Source organism: Equus przewalskii, chromosome 7 (genome assembly GCF_037783145.1).
Source record: "Equus przewalskii isolate Varuska chromosome 7, EquPr2, whole genome shotgun sequence".
NCBI lineage: Eukaryota > Metazoa > Chordata > Mammalia > Perissodactyla > Equidae > Equus > Equus przewalskii.
The window spans coordinates 94,514,993-94,529,400 of NC_091837.1; the positions used below are offsets into that span (position 1 = coordinate 94,514,993).

The following is a 14,408-nucleotide window of genomic DNA, read 5'->3' on the forward strand; positions in this document are numbered from 1 at the left end:
TTGGGGTCCATGTTCTCTCCCTCTAGAAGTGTCTGTCCTGGGATCTCCATGTCCTCTCCATGCCACCTGGGACCCAGGACCCAGGACCAGAGCTCTCCTTGGCCCCAACAGCAGACAGGCAGAAGCCGTCAGCAGGACCCCCAATCCAGCCCCAGTGGTCAGTCCTGGGTGGGGGCACAGAGTGATCCCCAGGAGCCTCCTCCTGAAGCTAAGCAGCTCGGGCAGAGGAGCCACCACTTGGACCCCAGGCCCAGCACCATGGCCACCGGGCACACCCGTGTCACTCACCCAGGCCAGCCACACACAGATAACCCACGGCAAATGCATCAGGGCCACCTGCTGCTCGTGGCCTGATTTAAAAACGTGAATGTCAGGGAAATGCCAGAGAAAGCCAGAGGAGACCAAAGAGGGCAGGGGCTTCAAAACTGGGTGAGCCAGGCTGAACATAGATTTATTTCTGACCAATTTTGGCCAAATAGGCCAGATGTGTCAAATTATGATAAATCGAGGTCTGTTTTCTGGGTTGAAAGTTCCAGAAATAGCTTCCTCCCATTAACCTGCAGGCTGGTCCTTAAGGAGATGGCGGGGGGGGGGGGGGTCCATCTCTTTCCAAATCTGCGGGCTCCAGGCGGGCACATTGGGGTCACTCCTCATGCGTGGGGCAAGGCCCTCCCCTAGAGGTCTCCTCTCCCCGTCTGCCCACCCAAATGGTGCTGGAAGCTGCGCTGGGTTGGGGCTGCCTGCAATGCTGAGATGATGGGGACCCAGGGCCTGCGATCAGCCCCGAATGGGACGTTGTGTGGATTTTGGGGCTGTGAGTCCCAGGGCCACTGAACACCCTTGGGCTGAGGTCGTCAGACTCTTCTGGGGGGCAGGGCCCAGGCCCAGACCCTCCCCCAAGGCCCCTCCACCTCAGGTCTGGGCCACCATCAGCAGCAAGCTGCGGATGGTGCCAGGCTCTGCACACTGGGATTCCTGGGACACGCATCCTAAGAGAGGGAACCTTCCGGAAGGGAGAGAGGCAGCACCCATGCTGTGCCCCTGCCCCTAACCGCTGCTCCCGCCGGCTGTGGGCTGTCCTCCCGCTGGCCTCACTCCCAGGTGTCCTACCCCTAGGGTCTGTGACTGTCGCCAGATGCCACAGGGGGAGCAGAGCCCAGCAGCCACGACCCTCCCCGGGTTCCCTCGGCACTGTTGAGAAGGAGGAAGAGCTGCTGCGCCCTTCTGGAAGCCACGCTTGCCGTCGCACCCTGGCCTGTGCCCGGGACTGGCTCTGGCTGGGGGGAGCCGGCAAGTGGGAGTGGTTGAGAGGCCAGTGTGGGCGCAGAGCACATCAGGGGGCACAGGCGGGGTGGGGGCCCCTCCCTGCACAGCAGATCCTAATCCCGAGGATGACAGCAAGCCGCCTCTGCCCTCCCCCCATGACAGAGAGGGACACGGGCTGGGAGACACCACAGAACCGCACACGGAGCTGAAACCGACATTCTCGGACCCAGGCCATGCCACAGACCTGTCCCAAAGAGTCTGGGCCCCTCCAGTCAGGCTGCAGCCCTGCTGCTCCTTCAGTGAGGGGCACAGACAGGTGTGGACGCTCCTGGAAGGGACACAGTCAGCGCCTGGAGAGAGCTGTCACTCCCGAGCCGGGATGGGCCGGGCGACCCCTGGAAAGGCCCTGGCCTGGCCGACACAGTGCTGACCTGGCAGGGAGGCGTGGGGCCCGCAAGGCCTCTCGGGAGGACAGGCCATTGAAGACCCTTGACCTGTGACCCACGTGCCCCAGGAGAGGATCTGGAAACCGGAAGTTCCTCCCACAGCCTCGGCGGCCCCTTCATCTGGGCTGGAGGCCCCATCACCTTTTCTGAGAAGAGACCCACCTGCCCAGGGCCCACCCTTGTGCCAGGGACCATGGAGGGAGTGAGCAGGTGGCCAGTATTTCAAGCACACAAGGATGATGATTAATGTAGAGGCCCAGGGACTGGGCTCCGGCAGCCGCTAATGGGACGGCCGGGCTCCGCCCGATACACACAGAGAGTGGCTGGCTTGGAAAGTGCGGGTTGGAGAGAGGCTTGCAGGACCCAAGTGTGCCCGGTTTCCTTGCAGACCAGGTGATGCATCAGTGTCTGGCCCTGAACATACAAGACAGGACTCAGGAGCAGCCTGTGGGCGCACTCACCTCGGTGCCCTCAGTACCAATGCTGCAGATGTTTGCCGGGTTTTGCAATCGATGGCTGAACCATGACCTGTTCTCCATCTGGAGTATCCGATGGGTTCTCAAGTGCTGTCTGCTGGTGGTGGAAGGTCTCTTCTGCCAGCCCCAAGCTTTATCACCTGGTGAGAGGGCTCAGGGAGCCGGACTGGCATGAGGCTGTGTCCTTGATGCTCAGATGGGCCTGAGCCAGGTGGGCACAAGGCACCCGGGAGGCTGAGCCCAGACTCGAGCAGTGAGCATGACAGGCGTCAGCTGTCTGGTGTGTTCTGATGTTTCTCCAGTTCCTTGACATGAGAGAGGTCGCCCGGGGAGGGACTTAGGCTGGGTGGGGGCTCAGGGTTAAAGGTGAGACCTGGCCAGACCAGGGCCCTCCAGCAGCTGGGCAGCTGGGAGAGGTCTGCATGTTCTCTGTCTTCTTTCCTCTCAAGGCCCCCGCCCCAAGCGCCTGCTGGGGTACCCGGGGCCTTGGCAGGCCTGCTGTCCCCGCCCATGGTCCACAAACAGCCACACACTCTGGGATTCACCTAGAGGTCAGTCTCTTTAAAAATAGCTTTACTGATATATAATTCATACGCCGTACGACTCACCCTGTAGAGTACAGGATTCAGTGGCCTTCAGTGTGTTCACAGGGCTGTGCAGCCATCACCGCAATGTAAGTTTAGAACGTTCTGTCACCCAAGGAGACCCCTGCCCCTTAGCAGCCGCTCCCCTCCAGCCCTGAGCAACCACTTCTACTTTGTCTCCATGCATGTCCTTACTCTGGGCCTCACAGAGGACAGACCCGCACAGCCTGTGTCTCTCGTGACCGGCTTCTTTCACTTCGAATTGTCTTCAGGGTCCACTGGTGGTGTGGCAGGTGTCAGCGCCTCACTCCTTTCTACGGCCCAATAACATCCCATTGTGTGGATCTGCCACATTTTGTTTATCCGTTCGTCAGTGGTGGACGCTTGGTTTGTTTCCACCTTTTGGCTCTTATGCATAATGCTGCCGTGAACATTCTTGTACAAGTTTCTGTGTGGACATATGTGCTCACTTCTCCCAGGCACACACCTGGGAGTAGAGCTGCTGGGTCGGCGGTAACTCCATGTTTAGTCACTTGAGAACCTGCCAGACTGTTTTCCAAAATGACTGGATTGGTTCACGTTCCCATCAGCAGTGTTTTTTCATGAGGGCTCCGTTTTTTCTGCATCCTCACCAACACTTGTTGTCATCTGAGTTTTCTTTCTAGCCATCCTCGTGGGTGTGAGGTGGGATCTCATGGTTGTTTTTATTTGCGTTTCCCTGATGGTTAATGATGTTCAGCATCTTTCCATATACTTGTTCTTTTATATACTTCTTTAGAGAAATGTCTCTTCAGATCCCTTGCCCATTTTAATATGTGGTTGTTTGTCTTTTTATTATTGAGGTGTAAGAATCCTTTATATTTCATAGATACAAGTCCCTTACCAGAGATAAGACCTGAAAATGTTTTCTCCCATTCTGTGGGTTGTCTTACTTTCCAGATGGTGTCTGTCAGTCTGCTCCGGCCTCCATAACAAGTACCACTGACCATGTGGCTTAAACAAGAGAAACTCATGTTCTCACAGTTCCCGAGGCTGGACGTTCGAGATGAAGGTGTTGGCAGGGTTGGTCTCCTCTAAGGCCTGTCTCCTTGCTGTGTAGACAGCGTCTTCTCCTGTGTGTTCACACGGTTCATCCCTCTCTGTGAGTCTGTGTCCTAATCCCCTCTTCCTATGAGGAGAGTCAGATTGGATCAGGGCACCCACATGAACTCATGTTACCTCAATTACCTCTTTAGAGACCCCATCTCCTAATGTAGTCACATTCTTGGGTGCTGGGAGTTAGAACTTCAACATAGGAATTTTGAAGAGAAACAATTCAGGCCATAACAGTTTTAAAGCACAGAAGTTTTTAATTTTGATATTTAATTCATCTATTTTATCTTGGTTGTGTCGACAAAAAATAACCAGTAACCATTGTATAGAGAAGAGAAATAGGTGAGTTTTACTTGAGCCACGGTAAGGGTTATAACCTGGAAGGCCCTAGAAAGCATTCTGGAGAAGCATGGTTTTCAGTACAGTCTTATATCTTTTTAAAACAAAGAACGTACTTGTCATTTCTCCCTTTTGAGCAATAATCTTCCGATAGAAAGCATTGCTGATCAAAATATTGTCCCTCGGTGCCAGGGTGGCTCCTGCCTGCCCTGGGCCCATCATGTCCCTCAGTGATGGGCTTTTATGTCATTGATTTGCCCAGTTATCCACGTTGGGGGGAAATAGTCAGATATAGTGGACAAGCGTAGAGGTATATATCAACAGAGGAAGCATTTCGTAGGTTATGTAATTTGTCAATTATTTTTAGACTATTGCACAAACATACATGTGCTTTTACATGACGTCCTATAGTTACATTGTTCATGACTATTGTAGAATAGATAATTGAATACTTGAAATGATTAGTTTAAAATAAGTTCTTAGGTATAGTCTTTATCAGAAAAGGAAATTCATCCAGGGTTGTAAGATCGATCGACCATCTCAAGTCACCAAGCAATCATTACTCTAGCTTACGTGCCAGTCTTACAACACTGAGTAAAGAAAACAGTAGTTTGAATATTATAACTAATACAAGAATTCCAAGGAGTAATAGAAATAGGAATTGCCATCTGGGTTGCAAAAGGGAGCCAATTCCGGAAGGGAGCCAACTAAATAAATCACAACTAGGTGTGGGATCGCTTAGGGCTTTCACCTGGTTTTTCACGCGCTTTAGCAGAGAGGGCACATTGGAAGATTCACTGGGGATAAAAACACAGCATTTAGTCCTAATGATTACACGCATATCACCTTGGGATGCAGTTAAAATTTCTAAAGCCGTTTTATTTTAAAGGGCAGCCTCTCTCATTAAAGACAGTTCACTATTTGATAATGCTATTCCTACTTGACTATCATTAAGGACTTGTTGAGTAAATTTAGTCAGGGCTTCTATATGTGATATATGACATCTTCTAGCTCCAAAGAAGGAGCAAATATAGCCGCTGGGTGGCCATACCAGTGGAACACTGAGCGAGCCCATCTGGCCTTAAGGAGAGGAAGCTGGCAACAGATGTTAGCTCAGGGCAAACCCTTCCCTGCGTCCAGGGGACCCAGGGTGCAGCGTCCCAACCACCCAGGTGGCAGCCAAGGCCAGAGGTTTGTCCCATACAACCACTGAGTTCCACCAGGAGCCATCCAATAAATGCCTGCCTTCAACACCAGTGTGTTCCTAACCAACCACTTTCTTTAAGTATAATAGCATTCGAAAACCTTAAATGGACCAATTATAAAATGGATATATGGTTTCAGCATTACAGGGGTTTAAATGAGGAGATATAAGGTTGGGAATACAGGCCTGGTCTGGAAGCTAGGGACAGCTGTCTACAACAGATGCCGCCGTCTTCTCATCCTGGTTTGGAGGTATTTGTCTTGGTCAGTCAAAGTCAGGTGTCAGAAACAGGAGTTGAAATCTACCCAGGCAGAGGAGGCTTTTTAATGAGAAATGTGAATCCATGAGTCTATGCCCTTTAATTTTGCAGTGTACAGAATGGTTAAAATTATCTGCTATGGTTCTTTCCAACGGGGCTGCAGAGAGTATTTTATTTGATGCCTCTTCCAATAAATAAATTCTCCAGGTTATAGTCCATGATCCTTAAGGTCTTCATCTCCTGGGAGCTCTCTGTGAAAGGAATCAGCTAGCAATCTTTCATTTCTTTTAAGCACCTCCATGAGACCCTGGCAACAATGTAATATATCTCCCTTAAGCAAAGTTGGTTCATACATTTCCTCATCTAATTGCATAGACTGTCCTGTTATTATTTCAAAAGGAGACAGCCGATGTTTACAGTGTAGCTCTAAGATGGACAAGTACTAGCGGAAGAGCTTTTGGCCACCAGAGACTGAATGCTTCTGAAAGATTTGCCAAGTGAGTTCTGATTATATGGTTAGTTAAAATGCTGCATTATTGGCCAAATGCCATAAATAGATTTAATAATTTGTGTGGTGGGATGAGCTCCCCAGTCACTGAAAAACTCAGTAGGAATTCCCCAGACAGGAATTACCCTTTCCAATAAGTTGCCTACTGCTAAAGCCTTCACTCTTCCGCAAGGAAAGGCCTCAACCCAATGTGAGAACACATAGATCATTACTAAGATACTTAGATCCTTGAGATGGTGGTATTTGAACAAAGTTCAGATGGGCCCGCATGGTACCAAGTGCCTGTTCAAACTGGTTCCAGGTGGTCTCCGGTGGGTTTCTCTGAAATCCTGCTGCAGTACACCAAGAAATATCGATGCAAAATAACCAATAAGCATTCTATAGATAAGAAAAGTACAGTGAGTTTACCTGAGCGAGATTGAGGATGATAACCCGGAAGGCCTTAGAAAGCATTCTGGAGAAGCATGGTTTTCAGTAGTCTTATATCTTCGTAGAACAAAGAACATACATTAAACACAGCCTGGATACATTTTCATCAAAGTTTCAAAGAGGTATTTAGTTGCAGATTAGCAGGTCAACATGACCCTGACTTTGGGAAAGGGACTAATCCTGGCATTACCAACAGAATGTTAGCAATCGGGCTAGGAGGGGAAGTATCCATTCTCACCTTAAGAGAGTGCATTCTTTATTTCAATGGTTACAGCAGATGTACAATGTACGTTTGATAGGCCAGAAGTCAGGCTTTTTAGTTCAAGTTTTGATCTTGAATCAATTTTGAACCCGAATAGTTACCACACATACCTCAATATGTGAAAATCTCTTGTCAGTTGCTTGTGCTTTGGGTGTCATATCTAAGAATCCTTTGCCAAATCCGAGGTTATGACAGTTCTAGATCACCTGCTTTCAGCCTGAAGAGCTTCCTTTCAGATTTTCTGTAAGGCTGGTGTCCTAGAAACGAATTCTCTCAGTTTTATCTATCTGGAAAAGTCTTCATTTCCCCCTTTATTTTTGAATGAGAGCTTTGCTACATATAGGATTCTTGGTAAATGGTTTTTTTCTGAGCACTTTGAATATGTTATCCCCTGTCTTCTGGCCTGCACTGTTTCTGCTTAGAAGTCAGTTTGTTATCTTATTGGAGTTGCCTCACAAGTGACGTGTTATTTTCTCTGCTGCTTTCCAGATGTTCTCCTTGCCTTTGACTTCCCGCATTTTTACTGTGATGTGTCTGTGGGTCTCTTTACGTTTACCCCTCCTGGAGTTCATTGATTTGTAGGTTATCATTTTTCAATAGATTTGAAAGTTTCCAGCTGTTACTTCCTGGAACATTTTTCTCCTTTCTCTCCCCTCTCCTCTGTACTTGCATTTCCCCATGTTGGTGGACTAGCAGTACCCTACATTTTTCTGAGACTCATCATTTTTCTCCCTCTCTCTTCTTTGGCCTGCATAATCTCTATCAACGTATCTTCAAGTTCACTGATTCTTTCTTCTGCCAGTTCAAAACTACCATGGAGCTCCTCTAGTGAGTTTTTCATTTGTTATTATAATTTTCAACTCCCAAATTTGCATTTGGTTCTTTTTAAAATTTTCTCTTTATTGATATTCTCACTTGATGCAATGGATTGTTATCAAGCCTTCCATTACCTCTTTAATCAAGCTTTCCACTAGTTCTGTGAACACATTTATAATGGCTATTTCGAAGTCTTTTGCTGTTAAATCTGACACTTGGTCATTCTCACAGGCAGTTTCTGTTGCCTTATTTTTTTCTGATGATGGGTCGTGCTTTTCTGTTTCTTTGCCTGAGCCATTGTAGCAACCCTGATGCTGCCCCCCACTCAGGGCTTTTTACTGCTATTCACTTGTTTGTTTAGAAATTGGCCGGATTATTTTAGTGAAGTCTATTCTTGCTCCCCTCCCACCACACACTCACACACATATACACACACCTCACACACACACATACACAGCGTTCAGCCCTTGCCATTGCTCCCCAGGGAGGCCCAGCTTGGGGACACCCCCGGTCACCCTGGGATGACAGTGCTTGGGGCAGGGTTCTCTTTCTTTCCCTGACCACACCCAGCTGTGAAATCCTCTAATTGCTGGCTGATTCCTCTGTTGTTTTCAGCAATGTCCTGAGGCACAAATTGCTCTACTAACCGAGCCAGTCAAACTGTGGCTCTTGGGATGGAATAGTTTCTGAGGCCAGTGTCCGGTATTTGTTCTGACCCCAGGAGGGCTCCTCCAGATGTCCTCTACCCCAGTTCTTCCTGCAAACTAGCCAGCCTGCAGCCTAGGCTGTGTCTTCATTAGATCCGTGAATCTCCTCATTTTCCTTCTACAACTGCCACTGCTCTTGAAAGCACTCTTGGGTTTGGACTTCACCACTTTCTGTTGCAAATGAAGTCTGTTGCTTTGGGAAAAAACAGGAGCTGCCTTCCGGCCTGCTTCTCCCCCCATCCCCTCCGTCCCCCAGCCACCAGGTGAAACCTCTGCACCAGGGCTTGGGGATGGGGATGGGCACAGTAGTAAGCCTCTTTCTTGGTGATTCCCCATTCTCAGAGCTGAGTGCTCTGTGGAGGGAGGGGAAGGCAGCAGGCCGAGGTCCTTTAGCTTGCCTCTCCTGGGGAAACCACCCTCACAAGCCTGGGCAAGGGCGATGTGGGGCCCCAGTGTTCTCCGTGCGCCACCAGGTAGAGTCTCCATTCCACCCCACCTGTGGAGCTGGGCGAGAGAAGGCGCCCCTCTTCTCAGCTGCCCTGAGCTGGGACTCAGCCAGCAGCAGGGAGCTGGGGGCAGGACGAGCAACGCTGGAGTCCCACTCCTCCTGGGAAGAAAGCCCCGGGCGGGGGGCTGGGGGCGGGAGCCATGCGTCCCCGCTGCAGCCTCTGGAGCACAGTCTCCTTGCTGGGGGGCCGTGCGGGGGTCTTGGTTCAAACACTAAAGACTCTTGCCCTTCTTACCGAGTTTTCACAGATTTTCTTGAACAGATGTTCCATTTGCTATTTCCTCTTAGGACCAGTTCCAGAGGCTTTAAATGGTTTTGTGTTTTTTTGATGATTTTCATCGGGTTTGCTGGGGAGCGGGCCAGCTGAGCTCCTCATGCTGTCACGCCAGAAGCCAATCTCCCAGTACATCTTTTTTACAGGAACTGGGTTTTGCGATACCCCTTGGCCCCTGCAGTGGCACACTCGCATCGGTTGGGATCAAGAGGCACGGGGAGTGACATCCCCCGCTCCTTGCCCCTAACACGTGTCCCCCTCTCCTCCCCAGGGCGAGTGCTCCCCCAAGTGCCGAAACCTCTTCGTGCTGGAGACGGTGTGCGTGGCCTGGTTCTCCTTCGAGTTCCTACTGCGCTCGCTGCAGGCCGAGAGCAAGTGCGCCTTCCTGCGGACGCCGCTCAACATCATCGACATCCTGGCCATCCTGCCCTTCTACGTGTCGCTGCTCGTGGGCCTGGCGGCGGGCGGCGCGGCGCGGGCGGGCGCGGGCGCGGGCGCGGGCGCGGGCGGCAACAAGCTGCTGGAGCGCGCGGGGCTGGTGCTGCGGCTGCTGCGCGCGCTGCGCGTGCTCTACGTGATGCGCCTGGCGCGCCACTCGCTGGGGCTGCGCTCGCTCGGCCTGACCGTGCGCCGCTGCGCGCGCGAGTTCGGGCTGCTGCTGCTCTTCCTCTGCGTGGCCATGGCGCTCTTCGCGCCGCTCGTGCACCTGGCCGAGCGCGAGCTGGGCGCGCGCCGCGACTTCTCTAGCGTGCCGGCCAGCTACTGGTGGGCCGTCATCTCCATGACCACCGTGGGCTACGGCGACATGGTGCCGCGCAGCCTCCCCGGGCAGGTGGTGGCGCTGAGCAGCATCCTCAGCGGCATCCTGCTCATGGCCTTCCCGGTCACCTCCATCTTCCACACCTTCTCGCGCTCCTACTCCGAGCTCAAGGAGCAGCAGCAGCGCGCCGCCAGCCCCGAGCCGGCCTTGCGCGAAGACAGCACGCGCTCCCCCACCGCCACAGAGGACAGTTCGCAGGGGCCTGACGGCGCCGACCTGGCCGGGGACTCCGCGGACGCGCCGTGGGCGCGGGCAGGACCGGCCTGACCGCGGTGGCGGACAGGGCAGCGGTGGCCGCGGGGCCGGGAGGCTGCCCCTCTGCGGCTTGAGAAATAGAACCAGAGGCCTCGCCTCGTGCCCCGTCCGGAGCGACTTTGCGGGGCGGCAGCTCCCCTTCGCCGCGTATCTAGTCCACGTGCATGTTGCTCCGACCAGCGTCCCCAGAAGGCGGCCCAGGGCTGGGCTGACTCCAGCGGGGACCGAAGGCCATCCCGAGCTTGGAGTGAAGTACTGCCCGGAAGCATCGCCAGCCCTTCTCCTCTGCCTTCCCTGGACTCCACGGCTAGCAAAAACCAAACTCAACAAGTCCAGGAGGTTCCGAGCCTGTAGCAAATGCCAGAAGGCCACACTAGTCCCCTGGCCTGCTCTTCAGCCAGGGCAGCCCCCGGGAGCTGGGGGCCACAACCGGGGGCAGCCTCGGGGAGTAGTGGGGGGCAAGTCCCTGGGGGAAGAGGCCCCGGGGGAGCAAAGGCAGGCAGACCCTCCCTGCTCTGCCAGTCAGCCACAGTGGCCGTGCCCAAGGGGAGGGAGGCCCCTACACATGCAGCTCTGCTGAGGCCCACGTCCTTGCCAAGGAACAGGGACAGAGGTGTCACATCGATGCTCTCAGCCCTCTAGTTCCTTTGGGGGTCCCAGCCATGCCCTCTGACCTCCCTTCCCTGGCACTGGTTCTGTGGGCTCTTCCTGAATGGCCTCCTCACACCTTATCCCCTGAAAACGCCTCTGCGAAGCTCCAGGTGCAGGTCCCCGGCCCTCACAGGTGGGCTGGGCACCACACCCTCCCCTCCCCTATGGGAACACTTCCCTCCTCCCCGGGCCTGGCCTGGAGGAGGAGGTGGGGGAGGAGAGGGAGGAAGAGGAAGGGGCCCTGGGCGGCAGGTGTGAGGAGAAGCCGGACCTCACCGAGGAGGGAGCCTTTTCTGCTCTGGAGATCAGCAGTGGAACTTTCCAAATCGTGCTGCTTGGTACTTTTCCATTTCAACGAGCTGAACCACGACTCCTGAGACATCGCTGCTACAGCCCCTTTGGTGGGGGGACCTGCATCACCCCAGGAGGCCCACTGACATGGGCACCCACCCCCACCACCCACGCGGCTTTGGCAGGGCCCCTGGTGTAGGGCCAGCTCGTGGAGAGGAAGGGGCTGGCTGCGGCGGGGCCGGGGTGGGGCCCTTGCTCTGCAGACATTTCCTAAGATGCTACTGCAACTCAATAAAAAGAGCGCCTCTCCTGCACAGCTTGGGCTGCCTTCCTCTCACCAGTGCCAGCATCCACCCCAGAGCACGGGGCTCTTGCGGCCAGGATGGGGTTTCCTGCGATCATAGAGAAACCAGTACATGCAGTAGGACACCTCCGCCTGGACAGCACCCTGTGTGCGAAGCCCAGCTGTGTCCCTCAGTGCCCCTTCCCCCAGTTCCAGAATCTGCTACCGTGGCACCCCCAGCCTCCTGCTCGCCCCCCCCAACCCCCCCATTGTTCCCCAGGGCAGGGCTGGGTGTTCTCAGAGAGCTGGGCTTGGAACAGAACCCAGGGCTGGAAGGGAGGGATTTCCACAATGAGCCCAAACTCTACAGGGGTAGGGTGGGCTGAACCTCCTGACGCAGCCTCGGTTTCTCCTTCTCGTCTTCCGTGAGTACTGGGCTCCACCTATTGAGTCTGTTGGTCAGTGTCAGGTGGACAAGGGCCCTGGGGAGCAGGGAAACGGAAGTAACTTGATCTTACCAGTGACCAAGAAATGTTTCACAGTCAGAGTGAGCTGAGGGTCCCCAAACCATGTGGAGGCAAAGCCTGTCTCCCAGTGACTGCTCCCTCGGAGGTCCCACATTAGCTCTCAGGGGAAGAAAGGGTCCCCTTGTATCAGATGGGGAAACAGAGCTGTCCACCAGGCTGGATTTGGCACCCTGGACTGACACCTGCTCACCCAGCCTGCCTGCACGGCCAGGATGGCCCAAGCTCCACCTGCAGCTTCTCCCTGGGGCCGGCTCCCTGTGGGTGGGAGGCCCGGCCCTGCCCTGGTTCCTGCCGTCCTGGGCCAGGGTCCCCTTCTTCCTCCCTCCTGGGCCCACACAGCCCTGGCCAAGGCCAGCGGGGTCTACCTGGGGACCGGAGGAGCCCACCTGAGTACCGGCTCCTGCCAGGCAGTCCTCCAGGGCCCAGCCCTGCTTCCTCCTGTGGCCAGGTCAGTGGACGCTCCCACATGCCAACACGGGGCAGGCCCGGGGTGCAAAGCTGGCAGCCCTCTCACAGGGACAGCGGTGGGTCCTGCTGAGGAGCGAGCAGCGAGCTTGGTACCCTCTGACACAGACGTCTGCTGGTGCCCGCGGGACCCCCACATGTTGATGCCACACTCGAGGTGCTGGCCACCCTCTGCTCCTCGTCCGACATGCCTGGTGATCTCCAGGGTAAGCTGCTTCCCCCTGTGCAGTGGGGCTCGCTGACCTTCCCACGAAGACCTCCAGAAATAACCCAGGCTCCCCAGGGACCAGGTCAGCGGCAGGGACCTGAGGGAGCTGTCCTGTCCCACTCCACACCCCGGGCTGCAGTGGTTCTGCGGGTGCCCAGGGGCCCTCCAAGACCAGGAGAGCCATTGGAACTCCAGAGGCCACCTTGAGCCACAGGGATGAGGGCACCCAATGGCCGTGCTGCTGAGAACAGGGGTGTGAGGTGGGAGGGAGTGGCACTCATTTCCCACCAGCAGCAGACCACCCAGCCCCTGGGTTTCCTCTCCCTTCCAAAGTGCCAGGGGCCACCCCACCCACCCGGACCCTCCACAGCCACCCCTTCCTCCAAGGCAGTGGTCCCACAGGCTGGGCTCTGGGTAGGCCTCCCACTGGCCATGGCCTCAGTTTCCCATCTGGATGAGGAGGCCAGGAGCTTGCCAGGTCCCTACCAGCCTGCTACCTCAGGGACGCTGATGGAACCCACACTGAAGACACCTCCTGCCAGTGACGTAAGGCCGTCTGCTTCAAGTGCTCACAGTGCTCCAGGGGGACGGGAGGAGGCCCAGTGTGCACACGCAACCCTGAAGCCACCCTGCGCGCCGTGCAGAGCGCCGTCCGATGCGCTGACTCAGGAGGGCTGGGCATGGGTCGTGATCACTCTGGTCAGTGAGGTGCCCAAGCCTGTAGGCTGGGTCTGTGCAGGCAGGCCCATCTCTGCATCTGTCTCCTCAGTGGTAAAACCAGAGGGATCCTGAAGAACCTTCTGGCTCCACATCCCAAAGATGAAAAATCCCAGTCCCTGCCAGAGCTCTCCGGTTCCCTGAAACCATCTGCGAGCATTTCAGGGGCGATTTGCATCTATGACACTCTCCCATTGCTCTTGGGCTGCTTCTGCTCGTGCTGTGCATCCTTCCTTGTACCCTGACCAGCAGGCCGGCCACTCCAACCTGCATGCACCTGCTCCCTCCACCACCACCTGCACCCACCTCCCTCCACCCCCCAATCACCTGCTCCCTCCACCCCTCAATCACCTGCTCCTTCCACCCCCAATCACCTGCTCCCTCCATCCCTCAATCATCTGCTCCTTCCACCCCCCAATCACCTGCTCCCTCCATCCCCCACCTGCTCCCTCCACCCCCCTAACCCACCTGCTCCCTCCACCCGCCAATCACCTGCTCCCTCTACCCCCTCACCCACCTGCTCCCTCCACCCCTCAATCACCTGCTCCTTCCACCCCCAATCACCTGCTCCCTCCATCCCTCAATCACCTGCTCCTTCCACCCCCCAATCACCTGCTCCCTCCATCCCCCACCTGCTCCCTCCACCCCCCCTCACCCATCTGCTTCTCCACCCCCTCACCAACCTGCGCCCTCCATCCCCCACCTGCGCCCACTTGCTCCATCCCCCACCTGTGCCCACCTGCTCTCTCCACTCCCCTCACCCACCTGCTCCCTCTTCCCCCCACCCACCTGCTACCTGCACCCCCCTCACACACCTGCTTCCTCTATCCCCCACCTGTGCCCACCTGCTCTCTCCACCCCCCTCACCCACCTGCTCCCTCCACCCACCTCACCCACCTGCTCCCTCCACCCCCTCACCAGCCTGCTCTCTTCACCCACCCACTGTGTGTGCTTCTGGGGAATCTGGGGGACCCCTCAGACTGAACATGCTCCACTGTTGATGTTGGAGGCCTGAAAACCC

At 55.2% G+C, this 14,408-nt stretch overlaps 2 protein-coding genes across 16 annotated transcripts in view; one reads left to right on the forward strand and one right to left on the reverse strand.

The window, feature by feature from the left end:
- KCNG2 (potassium voltage-gated channel modifier subfamily G member 2) overlaps positions 1–11,501 on the forward strand; it is an 84,764-nt gene extending 73,263 nt beyond the window's left edge. For all 9 annotated transcript variants that reach the window (XM_070627934.1, XM_070627936.1, XM_070627937.1 and 6 more), the window contains one exon: positions 9,442–11,501. In XM_070627934.1, coding sequence (XP_070484035.1) covers positions 9,442–10,257 — 816 coding nt within the window. In that variant the 3' untranslated portion in view covers positions 10,258–11,501. The remainder of the gene's footprint in view (positions 1–9,441) is intronic.
- Positions 1–14,408, reverse strand: part of SLC66A2 (solute carrier family 66 member 2) — a 96,344-nt gene that overhangs the window by 10,245 nt on the left and 71,691 nt on the right. The gene's annotated exons all lie outside the window — the stretch shown is intronic.